Source organism: Pezoporus flaviventris, unplaced genomic scaffold (assembly GCF_033815535.1).
Source record: "Pezoporus flaviventris isolate CSIRO_AGI_PZ_B2104156 unplaced genomic scaffold, CSIRO_AGI_Pfla_v1 ptg000070l, whole genome shotgun sequence".
Taxonomy (NCBI): Eukaryota; Metazoa; Chordata; class Aves; order Psittaciformes; family Psittacidae; genus Pezoporus; species Pezoporus flaviventris.
This window is the reverse complement of record NW_026892618.1, coordinates 4,335,622-4,359,691: the sequence shown is the minus strand read 5'-3', so window position 1 is coordinate 4,359,691 and position 24,070 is coordinate 4,335,622. Positions and strand designations below refer to the sequence as shown.

At 41.1% G+C, this 24,070-nt stretch overlaps 1 protein-coding gene across 3 annotated transcripts in view; it reads left to right on the top strand.

The window, feature by feature from the left end:
- The window catches only part of ANKRD50 (ankyrin repeat domain containing 50), a 41,158-nt gene extending 30,209 nt beyond the window's left edge, over nucleotides 1-10,949 (top strand). For all 3 annotated transcript variants that reach the window (XM_061472166.1, XM_061472167.1, XM_061472168.1), the window contains exons 4-5: nucleotides 2,083-5,630; nucleotides 7,947-10,949. In XM_061472166.1, the coding sequence (XP_061328150.1) occupies nucleotides 2,083-5,627 (3,545 nt within the window). In that variant the 3' untranslated portion in view covers nucleotides 5,628-5,630; nucleotides 7,947-10,949. The remainder of the gene's footprint in view (nucleotides 1-2,082; nucleotides 5,631-7,946) is intronic.
- The last annotated feature ends 13,121 nt before the right edge of the window (nucleotides 10,950-24,070 follow it).

The window sequence follows — 24,070 nt, the reverse complement described above, 5'->3', positions numbered from 1 at the left end:
AAGGCATGCACCAAGCAATGTCCTGGTTTTGATGCCTCTGTTTTCATTTCTGTATCTTCTGAAGGATCCTAACCTAGAAATATTCACTTGAAGTGGAAGCTTGGGATCTGCAGGATCACAGGGCACTGTCCTTATTCAGTAAAGCTTCTTTTTTGGCTGATGTGCAAGAATTTAGGGCTTTACAAAGTTATGTACAGAATATTTTAATCAAATACATAGTAAATTGATGAATTATGCCATTCTACAGGTCAGGTTAGGACGTTACTTAAAGTTCATGGCCTTCTCATTCACAAATGTTAAAGAAAACAATCTTATCAGTGTAGTCTTAGCCTGAGAAGTGACTGTGCAAAAGTGATTTGATTTGGGGGAGAAGCATGATTTTTGTTTAGGTATTCTATTTTGGTTTAGGTATTCTGTTGATTCACTCCTGTTAGATTTGTAGTGCTACCATAATTATTAAAGGGAGAATAAATATTTTAGTAACACCGCCACAGTTTATCTGTCAATTCTAATCTGTTGTGTTTGTACAATACCCCTGTAGACTGAATAATTAACAGAGTGAGATTAATGTGACATTCGGAACCTCTGCTGAAGACACTAGGAAACAAAAAACACAGGTCTGTTACCAGGCGTAATTTTCAGTCAGAACAAGCTCCCAAACTGATCAGTTTGTCCACTGAATGTTTAAATACAATGAAAAATACAGATTTGAAAGTAACGTTCTTCTGAGTTTCACTTAAAATTATTTGTTCCATGGAAAAGGGGCCAAAATTGAATGTGTTGCTCTGTGGTTGCATTTTCTTCAGTATAGTTTGGAGGTTAGTAACTGCTTTAGTTTGAGAAGCAGAGTTGGGTGTTTTTATGACTAGCTGAGCTGACTGTAAGGAAATGTTTGCAATCTGCTACGCTAGAGGAAGAGATTATAGCCTGTTCCTGGAGAAGTGAGGTACAGTTCTGCCCTAAAACACAGTATTTTAAACTGCTGTGCCGATGACCTCTGTGGTTTTCCCATAGCTTCCGGAAAACTAGTGTACAAACAGTGCAATGTGTCATTAATCAAATAAGGTAGCTCTTCATCAAATGCTTAACTTGACACAACCAAAGCATTCTTTTAAGTGGCAGCAATAGCTGTGTAGACCATACAACTAAATCTTCATTCTACCTCATACCCGAGAGCCTTAAGGCCACTGAGGTTGGCCTAGGGACTTCTTTGGATCCACTGCTAAGAATAGCGTTCTTTGCTTTGTGCAGGGAAGATGTACATGCGCGCAGGTAGGGAGGAGATGTACACAGCATTGTGTGTGTGAAATAATTTCTCCTTTTCCCATAAAGAGTAAACAGGTTGGAAGAACAATGAGATCACATGACTGTGAGAAAACCTGTTTCCTTATAGAATGAGTCACTTACCAAAGAACCAAGGTGTTCATCTAAAACTCAGCCCTTATTACTTTAACTAGGTAATTTTCAGTACATACTGAAAAGCTGCTTTTGAGGGTGTCTCTCTGTTATATCGTAAAAGCTATCTTTTAAGAGAAATTAAGGTGATCAAGTTAAAGTGATCGATATATGTAGATCACTTTAACGTGCATATTTAGCATATTCACATTTAGCACATGCATCATGCATGTGCACTGGGTGTGAATAGCTTTTTCTATAATATATGGATAAAATAGTTGTCTAAATTTAAATAGCTGAAAATTATTTAGAATTCCATTGTCAACCACATTGGAGAAGGGATTATTCCTTTAATGATATAATACTACTTAATAAACTTACTTTGGTTGCAGTGCTGGTGGTTTTGCCTAGGTATTTAGTATTGTCCAAGCTAGGTGCAACGTGATTTTTAGTATTTGCTTCATTAGTAGCATGTATTGCTACTTATAGTAGATGATGATAAAAATGCATCTGTTATCAAAGTTCTTTGCTATACTTATTTACATTTAATACATGTACACACAAAATATATTATTGTGGGTGTTCCTTACCCAGAAATGTCTGCCATTTATTTATTTATTTTAACATTGAGTTATGCAAAACTTGATTAGAAATAATAATAATAATATATCCTTTCCTTTTTAATAGGCTTTCGAAAAATAAGTCTGGATGATCTCCGAAAGGCTTACATTGTGAAAGATGTGCAGCAGTATATTCTGCATCGTTTAGATCAGGAAGAAGCACTGAGGCAGCATCTTACGAAAGAAACTGCAGAAATGCTGAATCAGCTTCACATCAAAAGCAGCGGCTGCTTTTTGTATCTGGAACGTGTCCTAGATGGAGTTGTGGAGAATTTTATTATGTTACGAGAGATCCGTGATATTCCAGGGACGTTAAATGGCCTCTACCTTTGGCTCTGTCAGAGGCTTTTTGTGAGAAAACAATTTGCGAAGGTCCAGCCTATTCTTAACGTCATTCTTGCAGCCTGTAGACCGTTAACCACAACAGAACTGTATCATGCAGTGTGGACCAAAAATATGATGCTGACGATGGAAGACTTTCAACGCAAATTGGATGTCCTGTCAAAAGTCCTTGTTGACGGACTTGGAAATACAAAGATCTTGTTTCATTACAGTTTTGCAGAATGGTTGCTCGATGTAAAGCACTGTACACAAAAATACTTGTGCAATGCAGCAGAGGGACACAGAATGCTGGCAATGAGTTACACTTGCCGAGCAAAGGATCTAACACCATTAGAAGCTCAAGAGTTTGCATTGCATTTAATTAATTCCAATTTACAGTTAGAGACTTCAGAGCTGGCGTTATGGATGATATGGAATGGCACACCTGTCAAAGACTCGTTGTCAACCCTAATTCCTAAAGAACAAGAAGTATTACAGCTGCTGGTAAAAGCTGGTGCTCACGTCAACAGTGAAGATGACCGCACATCTTGCATTGTTCGGCAGGCTCTGGAAAGAGAAGATTCCATTCGCACCTTGTTAGACAATGGAGCATCAGTAAACCAGTGTGATTCCAATGGGAGAACGCTCTTGGCCAATGCAGCGTACAGCGGCAATCTCGATGTCGTTAACTTACTGGTTTCACGGGGAGCAGATTTAGAGATAGAAGACACTCATGGGCAAACAGCACTTACCTTAGCTGCTCGGCAGGGACATACCAAGGTTGTCAATTGCTTGATTGGTTGTGGGGCTAATGTTAATCACACTGATCATGATGGCTGGACGGCACTGCGATCTGCAGCATGGGGTGGGCACACAGAGGTGGTCTCTGCACTCCTTTATGCTGGAGTCAAAGTGGACTGTGCAGATGCTGATAGCCGAACAGCACTGCGAGCAGCAGCCTGGGGAGGACATGAAGATATTGTGTTGAATCTGCTTCAACATGGTGCTGAAGTTAATAAAGCTGATAATGAGGGCAGAACAGCTTTGATTGCAGCTGCGTACATGGGCCATAAAGAGATCGTGGAGCACCTGCTGGATCATGGTGCAGAGGTAAACCACGAGGATGTGGATGGAAGGACTGCACTGTCTGTTGCTGCCCTTTGTGTACCAGCCAGTAAAGGACATGCCTCAGTGGTTAGCCTTCTAATTGACCGCGGTGCTGAAGTTGATCATTGTGATAAAGATGGCATGACTCCACTGCTGGTAGCTGCTTATGAAGGACATGTAGATGTTGTTGATCTACTTCTAGAAGGAGGAGCTGATGTCGATCACACAGACAACAATGGTCGTACACCACTTCTGGCAGCAGCCTCAATGGGCCACGCGTCAGTTGTAAATACTCTCTTATTTTGGGGTGCAGCTGTCGATAGCATTGATAGTGAAGGGAGAACTGTTCTGAGCATAGCATCTGCGCAAGGCAATGTTGAAGTAGTTCGGACTCTGCTGGACAGGGGGCTAGATGAAAATCACAGAGATGATGCAGGCTGGACACCTTTGCATATGGCAGCTTTTGAAGGTCACAGGTTGATATGTGAAGCTCTTATAGAGCAAGGTGCTAGAACAAATGAAATCGATAATGATGGACGCATACCTTTCATATTAGCTGCACAAGAAGGCCACTATGATTGTGTGCAGATATTACTGGAAAATAAATCCAATATTGATCAGAGAGGCTATGATGGGAGAAATGCTCTCCGGGTTGCTGCTTTAGAAGGTCACAGAGATATAGTTGAACTGCTGCTCAGCCATGGGGCAGATGTAAACTACAAAGATGCTGATGGCCGGCCAACGCTTTATATCTTAGCATTAGAAAACCAGCTTACAATGGCTGAGTATTTTTTAGAAAATGGTGCAAACGTAGAAGCAAGCGATGCTGAGGGAAGAACAGCACTCCATGTTTCGTGCTGGCAGGGCCATTTTGAGATGGTACAGGTGCTGATAACATACCATGCAGATGTGAATGCTGCAGATAATGAGAAGAGATCAGCTTTGCAGTCTGCTGCATGGCAAGGTCATGTGAAGGTAGTGCAGCTTCTCATCGAGCATGGAGCTCTGGTTGACCATACATGTAATCAGGGTGCTACTGGACTCTGCATTGCAGCCCAAGAAGGGCACATTGATGTTGTACAAATATTACTGGAGCATGGTGCTGATCCAAATCATGCTGACCAATTTGGGCGCACTGCAATGCGTGTTGCAGCTAAAAATGGACACTCTCAGATCATTAAATTACTGGAAAAATATGGTGCATCTACTCTGAATGGTTGCACTCCATCTCCAGTCCACACAATGGAGCAAAAACCCTTACAGTCCGTTTCTTCTAAAATGCAGTCATTAACAATGAAGTCAAATAGTTCAGGGAGCACTGGTGGAGATATGCAGCCTAGTATGCGTGGCTTATCTAATGGACCTGCTCATGCCTTCAGTTCTCCTTCAGAGTCACCTGATTCTACAGTTGACCGTCAGAAGTCATCTTTATCAAATAATTCCCTGAAAAGCTCCAAAAATTCTTCTCTCCGTACCACGTCATCAACTGCAACTGCTCAGACAGTGCCCATTGATAGTTTCCATAGCCTGTCATTCACAGAGCAAATACAACAACATTCCCTGCCACGCAGCAGAAGTAGGCAGTCTATTGTTTCTCCTTCTTCCACAACTCATTCCCTAAGCCAAAATCATAACTCACCAAGTAGTGAATTTGAATGGAGCCAAGTAAAACCTAGTCTGAAATCAACTAAAGCTAACAGAGGTGGGAAACCAGACAACTCCAGTAAATCTGGGTCAGCTGGAAAGAAAACAAAACAAAGTAGTTCCAACCAACCAAAAGTGTTAGAGTATGAAATGACTCAGTTTGATAAACGAGTACCTATTGCCAAATCTGGGACCAGTGTGCAGCTTAAATCAATGCCAACAGAGACACAGTGCAAAATTTTGGTCCCTCCAGGTCAGCAAGAAGTTGGTCGATCTCAGCAGCAGTTCCTAATTCACCAACACAGTGGAGAGCAGAAGAAGAGAAATGGAATTATGACAAATCCAAATTACCATCTTCAGAACAATCAGGTGTTTCTCGGTAGGGTTTCTGTCCCACGAACAGTGCAGGATAGAGGGCATCAGGAAGTTCTGGAAGGCTATCCTCCTGCAGAGACAGAACTCAGCCTTAAGCAAGCCTTAAAACTTCAGATTGAAGGTAGTGACCCAAGTTTCAACTACAAGAAGGAAACACCATTATAAAAGGTAACCTATCCAAGCACAAACAAAGCAAATGCTTTCATCATGTGCATTTTACATACACTAAAATCACGTTTCATTGTTGCTTATATCATAATTGCTTTCTTAATGAGAACCATGAATGTTAAAATCTTAACCTGGCAAATATTTGTTTTGCTGTTGTTTAAAAGCATCAACCGTAAAGGAATTGGATCACCATCATATTTTCTATTGCATTGTGATTGCTTTAATCATACTACCACCACCACCACCACCACCCCCCGTCATTCATATGTGACTGAATAAACCAGCAAGTTTCATGGAGCATTGATTTGGAATTTTCAAACATACTGACAGCTGGGAATTTTAATGTGTGCGATTTTCAGATACAGTAATTATTTAATTTACAAAAACAGATTTTCAGAAAGCTTCTGAAGATTCCTGTAAGTTACAGGCAACCACTTATGTGGATTTGGATTTTAAATGTGAAATCTCAGTAGCATAATTATCTAGAAATTTAAAAAGTTAAAATACTAAGCTAAAGCTTTGGATTTATATTTCTGTAATGGTGAGGGTAACCTTTGTATAGGAGAGATGGCATTTTTCAGAGCAGGATTAGAATCTATGTTATGGTACCAATTTTCTGACCCTTCTGTAGTTCTTAATCATTGGAGTTCATTTAGATTTCTTACATTCTCTCCCATACTGCATTTTAAGGGAATTTTGTGTAGCTTTTTCAGATGTAAAGTGTCAGTGAGTCAGCTAAAACAGAACTAATTTTCTCCCTCTTTGACGTTTATCTTTTTGAGGGTATTGGGAATGTATTAATTAATGTGTTTTCTATTTGAATTTCAAAGAAGCAGCATCTTTGAAATGCATGCACGTCTCTTACTGCTTATTTGCGCTTTTTTTGACAACGTATTTTTTTGTTTGTGTAAATGCTGCTTTTTTGACAGATCAGATTGCTGCTCCTTAGAGCAGGAATGTTCTTGCTAACAGACTATGGGTTTCTAGGACAATTGCAGCTGGTGCAGAATCCACAGGAGGCTTTCAGCTGTAAAAACACATATTTTTTTTTTCCCCAAAATGTCCTGGAAATGGTTTTCACTTTAAAGGACTGCATCTCTCTAGATGTATCTGGGATCTCTTGGGAACTGCAGAGTGTTAGAATATTGTGCAGGACTGTAAGATGTTTCCTTGGTGTTGGCATTTTGGTTAAACTAAAATGTTTGAAACAATACAATGTTTTAAAAAACTTTATACTAGAACCTGTGCATTAGTAAAATAAATACAAGTACTGGGGAGTTGTCAGATGAGCTCTGGGGCAGGCAAAAATGCAGAGGCAGTAGAACAGGAGCAGCCACAGAAAGGAATAAGCAGATGAGAGAGCATGGGCCCTAAATCTTTTATAAGTCAAAAGGGTTTCAGATTCCCACAGTTCTACATCATGTCTAAACAGGATTTAAATTTGTTTGTATTTTTTCCTGGCTCCATAAAACATATTAAAATACATAATCAAGAATTTTATTTCCTAACTCTTATGTACCTGTACGTGATATTTATTGCTTGCTTTCATGTTGCACTGTATTGTAAATAAATCATATGGTTCTGACCTAGGATATATCGATTTTGACCTGACCTGTCATCAAAAGACTAGTTTTAATGAATTTGCCATCATTGTTGGTTTCAAAATATAAACAAAGCAGGAAAAAACAAAATTTGAACACTCCACATATAATTTTAAAACCAAGTCGGGCTTTTGCCATGTCTAGAACAAATAGTGCTTTATTGAAAATTCAGTAGTACTGAATTTTGTCAAGTACTTGATTATCCAAGTGGCTAAGCATATGAGGTGATGGATAACTAAATGGTTCCTTCTGCTTTTTCTTGATTTTTCACCTCTTCATTTTAAGCATGGAAGTTTAAAACAGTTTTGTGTGGATTATGAATTGCTTGGTGCAGGCTATAATTTACCTCCTTTATTGCCAAGTCACGAACACAAAAACAGTAATTTCCCCTGACCAGTGAATAAGTCACCTGTGGAGAATCATATCGGAACTACTCCACTCAAGCACTGGAGGAATGGCTTTCATTCCCTGGCTGCCACTTCCGAGCTCAATTCGGGAAGCAATCTTGCTGTGGGGACATTGTAGCTACTTTGGATGATAGAGAGAGCACAGGGGATCAATCACGGGATTTGAGTTAGGCGGGAAATGCTTTTTGTGATTGGTGTGTTGTTGTGTGCTTTTAACTTCAATTAGAAATGATATAGCTGTCTTTTTGACAACACTGGTCATATTATGGAGTCTTTCAAACTTTAATATTTTTATTTTGTACTTTCAGGCCAATTCCATGATGCTATGAACAGAAGTGCTTCTGGTCCGAATGATTTATCAGCTGGCTGGGATAAAAGCATACAATGCTTGTTTAGTCCACCTAGAAATTCAAGAATGTGATTATACAGTACAGTTACCTTAATTACTGTAACGTGCCTACATTTTCAGGCTGCCTTCTCAGTATAACCCTCTGTGCTTCAAAAATTTATTTTGTGTACTTTGTATTTAATACACAGAATGAGCACTTTTTTTTTTAATTGCAGAAAGATATATACTGTATTTCTCTGACAACAGCTGAAAATGGTAAGAACAAGGAATTCTGATTTCCTATTCCAGAATGCTTAGTAGAGGTGCATGTGCCACAGTGAACTGTGTATGGAAAGGCAGTGCTATTTGTATTTATTTTCCTGTGGCTAAAGAAAATAAGCAGTTTGTCACATTTGCATTGTTGTAATGTATGGTCAGTTCCCTGTGTTCTTCAAAATTTCTCTCCACAAATACAACTCTTGTAACAGTATTTTATAAATACTGTACTTGTGTGTTCTGTCTGTGTAATTGCTGTTCGATGGTAGGAGTCAGACTGCAACCATCTGCAGTATGTTTGGGATTTTTTAAGAGGCAAAATCCACTACCTGGTACTGCAGCTCCAAATCTGGATGGATGCGACCACTGAAAGCAATAGGCAAATTTGCTCTTGGACACTTGATCATAAATAGCCTCTGTTATTGTTACAGTAGTGAGGTAACCAAATATGGGTATGTTTTAGGTGCTAAAGTAAAAGGTCTGATCCTGCTTTCATCTATATCTTTAGACATTAGAAACAGCTCTTTCTTTTTTCCAAGGTAAGGGATTGTATTGAGAATGTCAGTAAATGAACCATGGAGAATACAGACACTTTGTTATTGAGGCTGAGAGAATATGCATTGAAAGTACAGTGGAAGAGCCAAACGGTTAGTAATAGTGTTGTCTGGGGAGTACAGAGATTACTGAGTTAGCCTTGTCCTGAGACAATAACTCTTTTAAAGCACAAACTTGTATGAATGTGGTTACTGCTTCAGATGGGTTAGGTAGAGCCAGCGTGAGTGTTATCTGTACCTGGAGCAGTCTGGATAGTCCATCTACGGATAATGGAAAGCTGGTTTCCCACTCTTACAGCAGAATTTTGCTTATATGAAAGAGAGCAAAATCAAGGCCATTGTTGTGAAAGTGAACAGTATGAATTTTTCCTTTGAATGTGCACATCTTACTTGCACAGCTCTGTGAGTGGTAAAATGAAACGAGTTATTTTCTCCTACAAATGCAAGTTATATTCTACTATTCACCATTACACAGCCTTGCTCTTTAGAAAATAAGCCTATTTTTGTATGAGTATTTCTTCTAAAGACTTGGGTTTCATCTTTTTCATACTCAAATTCTGATCATTCCAGAAATAAGATGATAAAAAACTGAGGTTATTTTTCATAGAGGATTAATTAGATGTATGGCTATCCTAACTTAAACTTCAATAAGCGCCCCCAGATGTGTACGTAATGCATCTTCTGAAGCACTAAAGGGCTCCATGTCATGTTGTTACGATTATCAATCATCAGAACATTTTTTTTTTTTAATATCTTGCACCTCCATTCTTACTTCCTTGCTCCTAAATGTAAAAAAAAAAAAAACAACAAACCAACAAACTTTTATAGTCAGGCATTCAGCCTCTAGTAAAATTAGATGTTAAAGGTTGACACACGGCAATATTGATTATTCTGAATGTTTCATGTGTGGAATTACTTGTCCCTGTGGGACAATTATAAAACAAACATAACAGAAGTCTGGCAGAATGGCCTTGAGAGGGTTGGTGGCTCAGTAAAGAGAAAGTACCAAACTGTTCTCAGCAAACTTGTTCTGAACCTTAACTATAGTACATTTGCAATGCAGTGCAAGAACACAATTTTTCTTAGTTTTTGATATATGTTTCGTTCTGCAGAAGGGGATCCCTGAATGCCGACATTTTTCTACTGACCTTTGCTGTCACTGAGGTTATATTTATTTAATTTTATTGTGTTGTTATTAATTGCACCTTGTGGACAAAGGACGTAAAGGTATGTCCAGTTTCACAAAGGGCTGCAACTTATAGATAGCCTGGTGGGTTTTGTGTGAATAATATTTACATTTAAAACACTTGTTGGAGAAACCTCCTATCCAAATCAGCAGAAATCAGACCTGTTGAAAATGTTTTCAGAATGACAGTTCCTAGAGATTTTTGAATATTGGAACAGAGCATGAATTGCTTTAAAACACGTACTTCCTCAGAAGGTCTGTGTAATTCCACATTGCTGTTGCGTGTGATTTTTTGATATCATCATTTGTGACGGGGTTGCATACAAAGAAATTTGCTGTTCCCCCAGTTGTTTGCTCTGTTCTGCTCTTTCAGATTTGTACAGTCAAGGGGAGGTAAATGGAATTGCATAGCCGTGACTCAGCATGGTTTCCTCTGGCAATGTCACAGTTCTCACAACCTAAAAAACCTGACTAAAATGTAAATCCTGATTCTCTCCATCCCATTTCACTGGCCCTTCCAAGGTCATCTCCACAAGACATCTGAAATTCTTGATGGGAGAAGTAGGGAAAAGGACTGGTTTGTGGATAACAATATCAATACAGTATGCATATGGAAAAACTCTTCAGAAGAGAAATGCGTTGAGAGGTACAGAGGCACAATTGATGCATTTTTGTCTTCTCTGTGATCAGTATTGAAAACATTACCATTTATTTAAAAAAGGTGTTTTCCCTCATCAGTTACTCTGCTATGCAAATATCTGTTATGCTTAATATTCCCCATCTGAACTCCTCAATTAACTTGGTTTGCAGATAGACTGTTTTTTCCTGGAGTGGGTTGTAAATAGCCTTTAATGTACATTGAATGAATTTCACATTGTAAAATTTTTATTTTATTCCTTGTATTATATTAAGCAAAAATCCCTGTGTATATGAAAGTGCATAATAAATATATTTGCTTTTCAGCAGACATCTTAACTGTTTTAATTTTACTACCTTGTTTCCTGGGACATCTCAGGAGAAGGTTATTAAACTTAAAGGTCGATTAGTGTAGTACTTAATGAAACACACTGTATGTATCCAGTAGGCAGTCTAGGCTAGCAAACCTCAGACCCTGACATAACCCGGGTTGAACAGAGCTTGGAGCAACCTGGTCTACACCCAGAAGGTGTCCCTGCCCATGGCAGGGGGTTGGAACTGGATGAGATTTAAGATTCTTTCCAACTCAAACCATTCTGTGATTCTATTGTATTACCCTGCTTATTACTCAACTGATCTTTTTGATAGTAATCTGAGTCAATCCTGAACATTTGCAAGAGAAAATTCATCTTCTTTTGATTAAAATGACCCTTTTATACTGTGTATTCCAGGAGGGCAAATAAATTCAGTATTTCAGTTGCTGCTAAGTTCTTTACCTTTCAGATGGTATTTGTTAATTACCTCTTCAGCGTTTCTTCGTAGTATTTCCAGTTTAAACAAAAGCTCACTTACCGATGGTGACTACTCATTTTCTTTGAACTTGCTATTAAAAAAAAGGAGAGAGAAGTTTTCCAGTTGTTGCAGTAATCCCATTTGCCTCTGTGATCTTGTCTGACTTGTGCTTTAGATGATATACTCATTGTCATTTCTCCGCAGAGTTGTTGAGTGTGAAGGAAGAGTTTGGTTGTCCCTTCTGCACATCGTGGTTCAAGTTTACCTCCATATAGCCCAGGTTACGCTGCTTCCAGCAGTTGGTGCTCACTGGTCAACTGATTTCTAGGTTAGGAGAAAGACAAATTGTTCGTACCTTTTGGCTTGTTTTCTGTGTATTTCTGTGGTTTCTCACTATAATTATTGACCCTCTTGTGTAAGTTCTTTATGTCTGAAATAACAGAGTATGTGATGCATTAGTTCAGTGGCTACTTTTCACTGAGGCAAAGAATCATTTTCACTGTATTTATCTTTGAGTAAGTTATATTACATTCCAGAGATACATTTTCTTCAGATAATCACTGTAATAATATTTAAATAAAATTATTCAGCACCTGTTTTTAATCTCTTATTCTATGGAATGTAAACAGTCATGTTGAATAGCATTTCAAATCTTCTGTGGGAACTTTAGAACAATTTGGCTTGTGTATTACATGTATTTTCCAATGTTGGCACAGTGAACTAAAACTTTTCAGTTGAGGGCCCTTTGAGAGACAGCAGTGAGAATTTGGCATTGATCTAAATCCTAATCATTTTATGCTACAAAGAGTCACAGAAAGAGGGTATGGGACTGAGAAATCTACTTGGCAAATAATTTTATTAAAGTCTCCAAATGTATATATAGGTAGTATATAAACAAATTGATCTTTAGAGCTAAAATCTAATTTGCTGGTGTCCCAAGAAGACCTACTGTTTGCAGTTCTATTCTTGCAAGTTTGTAGCAGACCAGCCAAGTCACAGAACTACAATTACAGGGAGATTTTAAGCTAGAGAAGTAACTTGTAATGGACTTGTGATAAAATCTTGTGCCTGCAGGAATTTAGTTTGCTTCCTGTAACATTTCTGATGAACTCAGAACACAGTAAAGGATTTTGTGGTTTGGTTTGGGACCTTTTTCATCTTGGTGCCTTATTAGTTCATCTTGGACTCCCCAGTCTGTTTGTAGTTGCTTTTTGGCCATGATCCAGTGTTTGCATAGGAGACTGACAGAACTACAGTAGCTTTCTGCCATTGCTCGTGTATCCTTGATAAAATGGGAGGATGATTCAGGGGACAGCCACGCCAGATACAGCTGATCAGAAAAATAATTGCTGCCACTTTGAATCTGGAAGGTTTGAAGCAGTCATCTCTGGTTAACAGTTCCTTTCAGTTGAAGCACTAATTCAGGGTTTATGTCTGAATCACTGTATCCCTATCCAGTGCCTCTGGGTGTATCACACGGATGTGCATTTCAAGTAAGAGTCAATCTTTGCTGAAGGACTTTATTCAGAGTACAGTCTGCTGTTTCTGGGGGGCAGAAATAAATTCTTCATGAGCAGCGTTTTGAAGCAAATGGTTTTACAAAGAAGCAGTGTGCAGCCTAGTTGCCTAGCCTGTTTGGGGAGACTGACATCTTTAACTACCAAGTCTACAACTGTGTTTGGAGCTGTTATTACATGTTAGTCTACTACAAAACTACTTCTGGTTTACTTGCTGTTGTCCTGTGTTAAATAGGCCAGGTTCCAGAAACCCTCATCCCAGTCTGATTCCTATTCCTAAATTTTATTATTCTTCTGTTTTTTTTAATGATGATACTTCACAGGGTTAAGGTGAGAAGTCTGACTCGCATAATGCGGGCAAGCTGCTGCTTCGGTAACAGTGGTTTTCCAGCTGTGGTCTGCAAAACCCTCATGATTCATGAATGAATTTTAAGGGCTTCATAAAAAGTTAACAAAAAAAAAGGGAAAAAAAAAAGCAAACGCATTATCAGACAATTTGAATTCTTAAGGGGGCCAAAGGCATTTGCAAATCAAAACCCACAACTCCAAAGTTTCAGCTAAATAACTTAGTTGGTTTAAGGCTAGAAATTTGGGATTCACAAGTTGATTTGGGAGCAAATAAAAATGCAGACAGTTGGAAAGCTGTCCCAGGCACCTATTGCAGTTTCTCCAGTCAAAGCCGAGCAGTTGGAATGTGATTTAAGAATACTCTTGCAGTTCTAATGACGTTCATTACAGACCTAGGACAAATCATAAGCACTTCTTGCTGGGGAACAGCCCCTCTACATAGGCTGGTATGTTTATTTTTTTTTCTGCATGCAAAGCTAGTATTCCCAAAAGAGAAGGAAGTACACAGAAAACTGTGGTCAGATTAGCAGCCGAGGAGTGTAATGGAAAGGCCAAACCAGGGGAAGTTAAAGTGGGTATTCATAATATTTCATTTGACCATGTCAAAGATTTTCCATTTTTTCCTGCTGGGATGGTGATGAAAATGTACATTGCCAGAGCTGTACTCAGAAAGGCAGTCTGTTTTATTTGGAACTGCCGGAGAGGACAGGAAGTTTTTTAAGAACCTTTTGAAAGATGTTTCGTGCCTTTAATAAAGGAGGTTGCCAGCAAAGGAGCCTCCTGGTTCTTGATGACATTAGAGAGTTCTTGGTGAAGCTGATACTCTGAAAATACCAAAACTCAAGAGAGTTTGAGGGGGCAAAACAGAGTAAGCTGCTGTGGTTTCAGGTCAGGGTTTGGGTTTTTTTCCATTTAACTTTACTTCATGTAACTTGTTCTCAGTCTGCATTTCCTAAAGGGAAATAGACTATTAAAAACCCCCAAATCAGGTAAGTAATAGAATTCTCCTCTTTCCATGATGAATTAAGGCTGTGAGCACAGCTGTTGAGTATTTGCTACGTCTTGGCAAGCATTAAGCAACCTCATAGGGAGACTGCTTAAAATTCAAGTCTTTATTCATAGATTACAAGGTGGACTGGACTTTTATTATGATCTGTTCTGTCTTCTTCCATTATAATGGCTGTTCAGTTTACCACTGTATTTTCCCCAAGTACAAAACAATCCAGTCTTATCCAGTAATATATATGGACAAAACGCAATGCCAATAATAATAATAATGTAATAATTTCTGGTTTATATATTGCTCTTATCAAAGGCGTTACTTTTTACCAATAAATAAATTTAAAAAAAGATTAAAAAAAAAACAACAAAACCTCTTTGTAGAAAAGACAAGAGGAATATTGAGTTAAATAAATGTTTTGCCTGTCAGTCACTTAACAAGCCAAAAACAAAGGCAGGAAAAGCCCCTGGGTCTCTCCCAGCATTTGGCAATTCTCCCACCTTGAATAACCCGTTGTCTGGCATTAACTCATCCCCTGCTTTTTTTAGTTGCTCTTTCTGCACTTGCAGCAGAGCTCGCTGGAGGCCATCCATGCAGCTGCGAGCCGCCAGCTCCAGGTCTGTGGGCACCTATTCAAGCTGGAGCTGGCAGAGACGAGTCTGCTCCACTCTGGAGGCCCTTTGGCTAGGACGTCTGTATGGGTGGGCAGAGGACTACCTCCCTGCGCCCTGCATCTGCTCTGCTGTCCAGGCACATGGGAGAGCCAGTCATGCTCATTGCTGCTACTGCAACCAGCTCTTTCAAAAGCTCCCCTTGAAATAAATAAATAGATAAATAGGCTTATCAAGGAACCTGACTGACAGCTATGGAAAGACTCCAAAGTTTTTCAAACTTTGGGAGAAGCCATACTGAGCATGCCTTCATGTTCTGGTGCCAGTTTTCTCTGAATGTAATACTCTGAATTGAATGGAAGATAAAGCAACTTGAATACTTCTGTCTCTGGTAGCATTTAACATCTTCCTCGTGCCTTGGGTAGCTGTCAGTTTTTTGACAATGGGGCCGTCTGTTTCTGAAGGCTGTCATTTGATGGTATGCATGGTGTTGAGAGACGAGATGTTTTTTCAGGCACAGTGTTCAAAGCATAGAAATTTTTCAGAAGCTGGATATGATCAAGCTGTCTGTATGCATCTTTCCAGTTATGCTTCTCTGAAAGGCAGAAAAGCTCCGCAACCATTGACATACAAGATTTGTTTGTGTGAAAGAAAACATGGTGTGGGGGGGAAAGGTTCACATCATCTCGGAAGTCTTCAAAATGCAATTCATGAATTCATAGAATCATAGAGTCACAGACTGGTTTTGTTTGGAAGGGATCTTAAAGCTCATCCGGTTCCAGCCCTCTGCCATGGGCAGGGACACCTTCCCCTAGACCAGGTTGCTCCAAGCCCCAACCAACCTGGCCTTCAACACTGCCAGGGATGGGGCAGCCACAGCTTCTCTGTGCAACCTGTGCCAGGTCAGCACCCTCATAGTGAAGTTTTTTCCTAATACCTAATGGCCACATCTAAACACTTTATTACTAGAGCAAAACTTGAATTTATTGGTGAGTTCATAATTAAAAGCAAGGGTCCTCATTTGGCTGCAGGAGGTGTTCATGGCAAAGCAGGGAGGAGGCAAAAGTGCCTTCTGGCTCCGTTGGAATGTTTGCCCTGGTAACACCATAGTTGATTGAGTCTGCTTGTCTTTGGAGATTTCCCACAAGGGGACTGGATGAAGTTGTTCTTGAAATGATTTTGTTAATTACTTTTTCAACATGTGAAATTAATGAACAAAGTTATTCAGGGACATTCTTATTTGCATGGGGCAGAGACTCCCGCCTTGAGTAGTCAAACTGATTTCCATAGCAGTACTTCAAGATTGCGGTTCCCTTCACTGGAAGGAAAGGCAGCAGAATCTGCTCCTAAATTGATATTATGGTGCATTTTGGCTCATGCTGATGGCTTGTTCACATGAAGCCTGCTTTTAAAAAGGGTAAGTCTTTCCCCTTTGTCATGATGGGATGATGAATTTAGGAACAGCAATTTCAGGACACATCAGAAATTCATCAGCCCCCAAGCTGTCATTAGCAATGACCCAATATCAGACACGAATAGAAGAGTATAAGAACTGGATAAATTTTTAATGATTTTTTCCTCTGAATGCTCTCCAGCAGTTTGTGGTTCAAGAATTCCCAAACCTTGATGGTGTCTTTGTCTTTCATATTTTTTATGTTGGTCAATATTAACTAAATCAGCCAGGAACAAGTGGCTGAGATGGAAAAAGCACATTGTGATTTTTGAAAAATTATTTAATAATTGTTCTTTTAGGGTAAGACCACTGAGCAATTAGCTGCTGAACACAAATTTTAATCGCCATACCAGAGCTCTGTATGTCAAAAACTCCTTGTTTTATATGGAACTAATGTGGAGCGCTTAATATTAACATATACAGTGCAGAAAGTAAAGATATTACTTGAGAGAAAAGGACTTCCTCATATCTGCTAAAAACCTGCTTTGCAACAAGCAAGAAAAAACATGCACTGCCCCTGATCATTGTAGGGAAGCTAGTAGGTCTTTTTGCATACAGACAAGACAATCCCAAGACTTGAAAACATTATTTTTAACAGTTATTGTTTCCTTATTACCAGTTAACAACATGAACAAACTTGAATATTGATTCCCTATCTCTTCAAATATTAGTCAAAGCCATCAGGTGTCATTAACGAGAGGAATGTGCATTCGGAAAACCGAGTGTTTTCAAAACTAAAAGTGTGCACAAAGGGGAACAAGGGTGCAAAGGAGCGTTACCATCATGTCTCAGGACCGCCATTCAGCACAACAATGAAAAGGAAAATTAATCTTGCTGATTTAATAATCCTGCATTTCCTAAGCTCTCAGTTTGCCAACCTCTATTCCCAGGATCAAGCTCTTACCCTGCTGGTTTTGTTTTACTCTGTGACTTTCATAGATCACATAGACAATGACTAGAAGTAGCCAAGTTGCCAAGTACTGTCAAGCTGCTTTAAACCTGATGTTCCCCACACTCCAAATCTACTCCTTTAGAAGGAAGTTGCCAAAATTGAGATAATACCATGGTCAAAGTATTCCATGGCTCCTGCGTTCCAATTACAGCAGGACCGCTAGGCTGTGGGCACCATGTTTTACACAGCAAAACCACAATCTCAGTTAAACCTGCTTTGTTCTTTACTTAGGCATCTGAATTAGGGGGTGAAGGCCTGCTGAGAGTGGAGTGGACAACAGAACAATGCACTGCCTGTTGCCGCAGCAGCACGTACCAACCTCAGGCAACATGCCTAGACAGGGAGGCAGCAGAAGTGATATAACAGTATTTGATTTTTGTTCCTAACAGATGAAGTTTTGAATGCTTCAAGGTACAAAAGGTTTTTTAAGAATGGATGTGGAAGAGAGAGGCTTTGTGTGGGTGTTTATTCCTGTCATGGATAGTCCAGGTGGGATTGCAGAATACTTTGTGTGAACATCCCAATCCATGGTGGGCAGCAGCAGTGGCATCCCAGGCTGGCCAGAGCGAGAGCTGAGCTTTTAATTACAAATGAGAGGTGTGAGTGGGAATACAGCCTTCAAAAAGAAACACAAATAGCTCATTTTTAATATGGCAGAGAAATCATTAACATTCAGAGAAAGGTGGCATACTAGAAAAAATGCCACCTGTATCAAAACAGCTGGTCTGAGAACACTGTGCGTCCATCAGGGTAGAATTAAGGTAGGAACCAGGCCAGCACATTGTGACCGCTCCCTTAGGATGTGGACTTTAATCCGTGTGTCATTAGTTTGCAATTACATAAGGCTATTGAAGTGGGGTTCTTCTGTTTGAGGATGTTTGCCTAACTGTTGTGCAGTTAAGACGAGCAATAGCTTGTTGTGTGCAGCATGGCTGGGACCGCAGCCTGGTCACTGTGTCGAGTTCTGGCAGCTGCCGGAGGGCAGGAGCCTTCCAGGTAGGCAGCATGTCTGCAAGTACCCACTGCCTGGACCGCTGCTGCGGGAAGGGTTGGCTTCCTGGGAATATTAGAGACCAGTTGAGCAATCTGAACATCCATAAATCCATGGGTCCAGATGGGATGCACCCGCGGGTGCTGAGGGAACTGGCGGAAGTCATTGCTAGACCACTCTCCATCATCTTTACCAAGTCTTGGGAAACGGGAGAGGTGCCTGAGGACTGGAGGAAAGCAAATGTCACTCCAGTCTTCAAAAAGGGCAAGAAGGAGGACCCGGGTAACTATAGGCCGGTCAGCCTCACCTCCATCCCTGGGAAAGTGATGGAACACCTTATCCTTGGTACCATCTTAAGGCATATCAAGGATAAGAAGGTTATGAGGGGCAGTCAACATGGCTTCACCAGGGGGAAATCATGTTTGACCAATCTCTTAGCCTTTTATGAGGAAATAACACGGTGGATGGATGATGGCAGAGCGGTGGATGTGGTCTACCTTGACTTCAGCAAAGCATTTGACACAGTCTCCCACAGCATCCTCATGGCTAAAATGAGGAAGTGTGGACTGGATGATCAGGTAGTGAGGTGGACTGCGAACTGGCTGAAGGAGAGAAGCCAGAGAGTTGTAGTCTATGGGGCTGAGTCTAGTTGGAGGCCTGTAACTAGTGGAGTGCCTCAAGGGTCAGTACTGGGACCGGTATTATTTAATATATTCATCAATGATTTAGATGAGGGAATTGAGTGTACTATCAGCAAGTTTGCTGATGACACTAAGCTGGGAGGAGTGGCTGACACGCCAGAAGGCTGTGCTGCCATCCAGCGAGACCTGGATAGGCTGGAGAGTTGGGCAGGGAGTAACTTGATGAAATATAACAAGGGAAAGTGTAGAGTCCTGCATCTGGGCAGGAACAACCCCAGGTTCCAGTATAGGTTGGGGAATGACCTGTTAGAGAGCAGTGTAGGGGAGAGGGACCTGGGGGTCCTAGTGGACAACAGGATGACCATGAGCCAACACTGTGCCCTTGTGGCTAAGAAGGCCAATGGCATCCTGGGGTGTATTAGAAGGGCGGTGGTTAGTAGGTCGAGAGAGGTCCTCCTTCCCCTCTACTCTGCCCTGGTGAGACCGCATCTGGAGTATTGTGTCCAGTTCTGGGCCCCTCAGTTCAAGAAGGACAGGGAGCTGCTGGAGAGAGTCCAGCGCAGGGCAACTAAGATGATTAAGGGAGTGGAGCATCTCCCTTATGAGGAAAGACTGAGGGAGCTGGGTCTCTATAGTTTGGAGAAGAGGAGACTGAGGGGTGACCTTATCAGTGTCTATAAATATATAAAGGGTGAGTGTCACGAGGACGGAGCCAGGCTCTACTCAGTGGCAAACAATGATAGGACAAGGGGTAATGGGTACAAACTGGAACACAAGAGGTTCCACTTAAACTTGAGAAGAAACTTCTTCTCAGTGAGGGTGACGGAACACTGGAACAGGCTGCCCAGGGAGGTTGTGGAGTCTCCTTCCCTGGAGACATTCAAAACCCGCCTGGACGCATTCCTGTGTAACATTATCTAGGTGTTCCTGCTCCGGCAGGGGGATTGGACTAGATGATCTTTCGAGGTCCCTTCCAATCTCTAACATACTGTGATACTGTGATACTGTGATGTTCTGTCGCTCAGGGCTGTTCTAAGAGCTTGAGCCTCTTTCTAAACACGAAATGCAGCCAGCTTATGGCACACTTCACTCCCTGTTAGTTAAGATTAATGAAAGTCCGTGACTCTACAGGTACGCTCTCTCAGACGTTAATACTGTGGGATGCATGTGGGAATGCAGTGTGTGAACATCAACATACAGGTCAGCATATTTAGTAGCCCCAAGGCAACACCAGCTTTTCCTGACCTGCACTGGCTCCTACAGGGTGGATTAGTGCAGGCACCAAGCAGGCAGGAGGAGGCAGCTGAGGTCAAAGGTGCTCCTGAACTTACACAGCATCCTCAGCGTGAGGACCAAGTGAAGAGCCCCCACCCCACCCCCTCCACCCCCGCCAGACCCAAGAAGCTCCCACAGGTGCTGTGGAGAAAGTAGGGAGGCAGCAGCATAAGGCCACAACATGGCCAGGGTTAAAGAGCCCATGGCATGGGAGCTCAGGTGCTTTTCTCTATGCCACTCCCTTGCATTCCCTCTCCTGAAATGGATAAACATCCTGCCTGCTGTTGGATGGAGTCACTGCCAGGCGATGCTCCCAAGCTGGCCTTTGAAGCAGTGGAGACCTGTTGGTGCAGCTCCTTGCCTGGGCCAACACGCCCAGTCACATCTGTGCCAGCTCCATGCCTGCCAGTCTGGTTTATGTGACTGTCTGAGCAGTGGGACCTGGCTGCGTTGATCTCGGGGAGGTGGAGCTGCATGGGGTGCCCAAGGTGGTCCAATCACTGGTGAGCCCCTTCAGACACTGGTAGCCTGATGTAGGGTGAAGAACCATCTCATGTAGGCTTTGCACTGAGTCTCTTTGTCTGTTCCACCCATGTTTTTGTGGTTCACAAATAAAATCAGTTTCCAGCAGGAGGCATGTACCATGTTTAGCATGGTGCTCATTTCCAGTTTCTTTTTGAGGTAGGTAGTTACCAGTTTCTTGGCAGAACTTCCTCTCTATCATAAGGTTGTTCAGGAGAAGCCAGAGGAACGTATCTGCTTGTTTTACACAACACTTGAATCCCCAGGTATCTGTTCAGACTAACTTTTACTGGAAGTGAGGATCACTCTAAAGCAATCCAAATGGAATGTGATGGAATATTGCTTAGCTAACTGTTAATACACCAACCAGTCGTCAGCTGTCAGGGGGCGAAGGATCTTTATGAACATGGAACAGGCTGATTAAAAAGGAAAGCTGCTTTACACAGCAAGAATCTCCATATTGGTCTAAAAAAAAACTAAAAGAAAAGGAAGAAAAAGGAAAGAAAAGGAAAGGAAAAGAGAAAAGAAAAGGAAAGAAAAGAGAAAAAAAGAAAAGAAAAAAAGAAAAGAAAAAGAAAAAGAAAAGAAAAGAAAAGAAAAGAGAAAAGAAGACAAGAGAAAAAAGAAAAAAGGAAAAAGAAAAAACTCCTTCCATCCCACCAGACTGCATGCATTTCAGGAAGAGCAATTCAGCAATTTGTAAAACCTCAGGTGTAAACTCCTGAATGTTTTCCCTTTGTTTTTATTACTACAATAGCACCTTGTGAAACATTAGTGTAAAAAGATGCAAAACATTATTCTGAAAAGAAGAAAAAACGATAAACTCAAGCCCATATTTCACTGTGCTTCAGTATTCTGTTGTTCAATGTGTAGGTGCAGAAACAATGACAATCATTTATCATTTATTGATGGAATTGGTTTATTACTAGGCATTAGTAAAAGAGTTCTGTAACTGAAATTCCACTGAAAGAACACCATTTTCTTGCTGAGTTCAAAACCCATGAAAAAAGTACTCCAGGAAACATTCATGGTGCAGTTTAGTCTGTGACAAATTACAATGGAATACTGTTTGGACAGTCCTTGGTATTAACCAGATGCAGTGGGATTCAGGCTTCTCCATTGTACAAGAAAATGACTCATATATTCCTCTTTCATCCTAAGGGACAGATGAAAAACTGATTGCAGGCTCTCTCATTGCTGTCCTTTCATGCTGTTTGGCCCATCCTGTACTCAAGCTGTGTTCAATGAGAAGAAATGATGCATGTGCCTGAGAGATTAAGTATGTTCGGAGTGTAATCACTAGTCTGTCCCAGCTGTGGCACTGCACTAAACCTGCAGTGTATCCCAACACCAAGGAGAGATTACACAGAGAGCCCCTAGCCCTATGCTCCATCTTGTTCTTAGGCTGGTTTTGCTCTGTTAGCTTTGGAGGCTTTCTTAACCACACAGCATCAGACCCTGCGCTGGCAAACTGCTGCTGCTTTGATCTTGATTCTGTTTCAAAGATAAATATACTCTCTTCTCATAGACCTTAAATCCAGTAGTAGATTGGCCCAATGAAATAATGTTTATATTACTGTATTTTGAGAACTATAAATGCTGGTGGGACTTGAAGCCAAATATAACTGAAGTCAATATAGACCCAGAGAAATCATTTTCAGACTCATGCCAAAAAATTGTGATTAATTTCTTCGTTGTGGTGCAAGCTCGTTTCTGAGCATGTTCCCCATTAGCTCTTGTCCTGGGTTCAGCAGTAGCAGTAATTTTTCTCCTTCGTGGTAGCTGGTGCAGTGCTGTGTTTTGACTTCGGCCTGGGAACAGAGCTGATAACACTGGTGTTTTGGTTTGGCCAAGGACTTTGTGAGTCTCGTGATCTGCCAGGGAGGAGGGAAAGCCAGGAGGAAGCAGAGACAGGACACCTGACCCAAACTGACCAAAGAGGTATTCCATACCACAGCACGTCATGCCCAGGATGTAACTGAGAGTTAGCCAGAAGGGCTGGGACTGCAGGGTTGGAGGAGGTATCAGTCGGTGCTTGGTTGGGTTGGGGGGGGGGTGAGTTATCAGTCGGCTGGTGGTGAGGTGATGTATTCTCTTCCCTCGTTGTTTCTTTTATCATTATTATCATTGGTGGTAGCAGTAGTGATTTGTGTTATACCTTAGTTACTAAACTGTTCTTATCTCAACCTGTGGGAGTTGCATTCTTTTCGATTCTCCTCTCTGTCCCTCCGGGAGTAGGGGGAGGGCAAGAAGGGGGGGTGGGGGTGTGTGTGGAGTGAGTGAACGAGCCCTCTGCCTGGTTTTAAACCACGACAGCTCTCTGTGCATCCAGTGCTGTCCCTGGCACGCCCTGCAGTACAAATCCATCCTCGCTTCTGTTCTGCTGAGTGCAAAAGGCAGTACCAGCCCCACTGCAAAGCTCTGTGAAGCTTCCTTTTCTCTATCCTTACCTCCAAACTAGAAATTGCTTCTTTCTTAACTGCTCTGAGGAGGCATTTGGGACCAGCAATGATGTCATTTCTCCTCCTGGTCTATTTAATAGTACTATGACTAGCAACAGACTACGTTTAGGTAACAGAGTGTTACCCTGACAATTAAACAGATGCCTCTGGGTAAAACTGATTAGTTCCTCAAATTTTATCTTGATACAACTTCAGTCAGAAAGTCTTGGAAAGCTGCATATCTCAGGCAGGTTTTGTTGCTAAAAACACTGGGGTTCCTAGAAAACTCAGGGAAGATCTGATTTGTTTACACAATTCTCTTGGAAGCGGCAATTCATCTAAATGGAAGCTGTTCAGTGGAACGCACAGATTCAGAGAGATATCCAATTTTAATTTCCTGAAAAGTTTGAAATCATCAAACTTTTTAGTTTTGTTACTTCATTTTTCTAAAGCAAAATTAATAGCAAGAACAGAAGCAAAAGGCATAAAAATCTAGAGCTTAAGACAAGCGGTCAGGATTTTTTAGCTGATCTGATGCAGTTCCCTCCTCTAGATTTCTGGGTCAGGATAGCTTTCAGATGTTGATCCCAAAGTCTTCAAAGACCAAAAGGTTAATCTGCACCCAACTTTAATTTTCATGTCTTTTTCCATATGGACTTCCTCAATCTATGGTGTGCCAGGCTTTCTCCAGTGTAGATTTTTGCCTTCTTTTAGCTTTCTTTTTTGTCCAGATTGCTGGGGAGTATGAACAAGCGTATTCCACCCCCTTATTGCTCTGCTCTCTGACTTTGGCTGGTGTCCATTACAGAGAAATAAAGAGGCACAGCCACAATTTGGCTTTATGGGAAGCAGTGGTGAGGTTTCAGAAGCCAGTGAGACAGGACCAAAGAGAGTGTGGGGGAAACACAC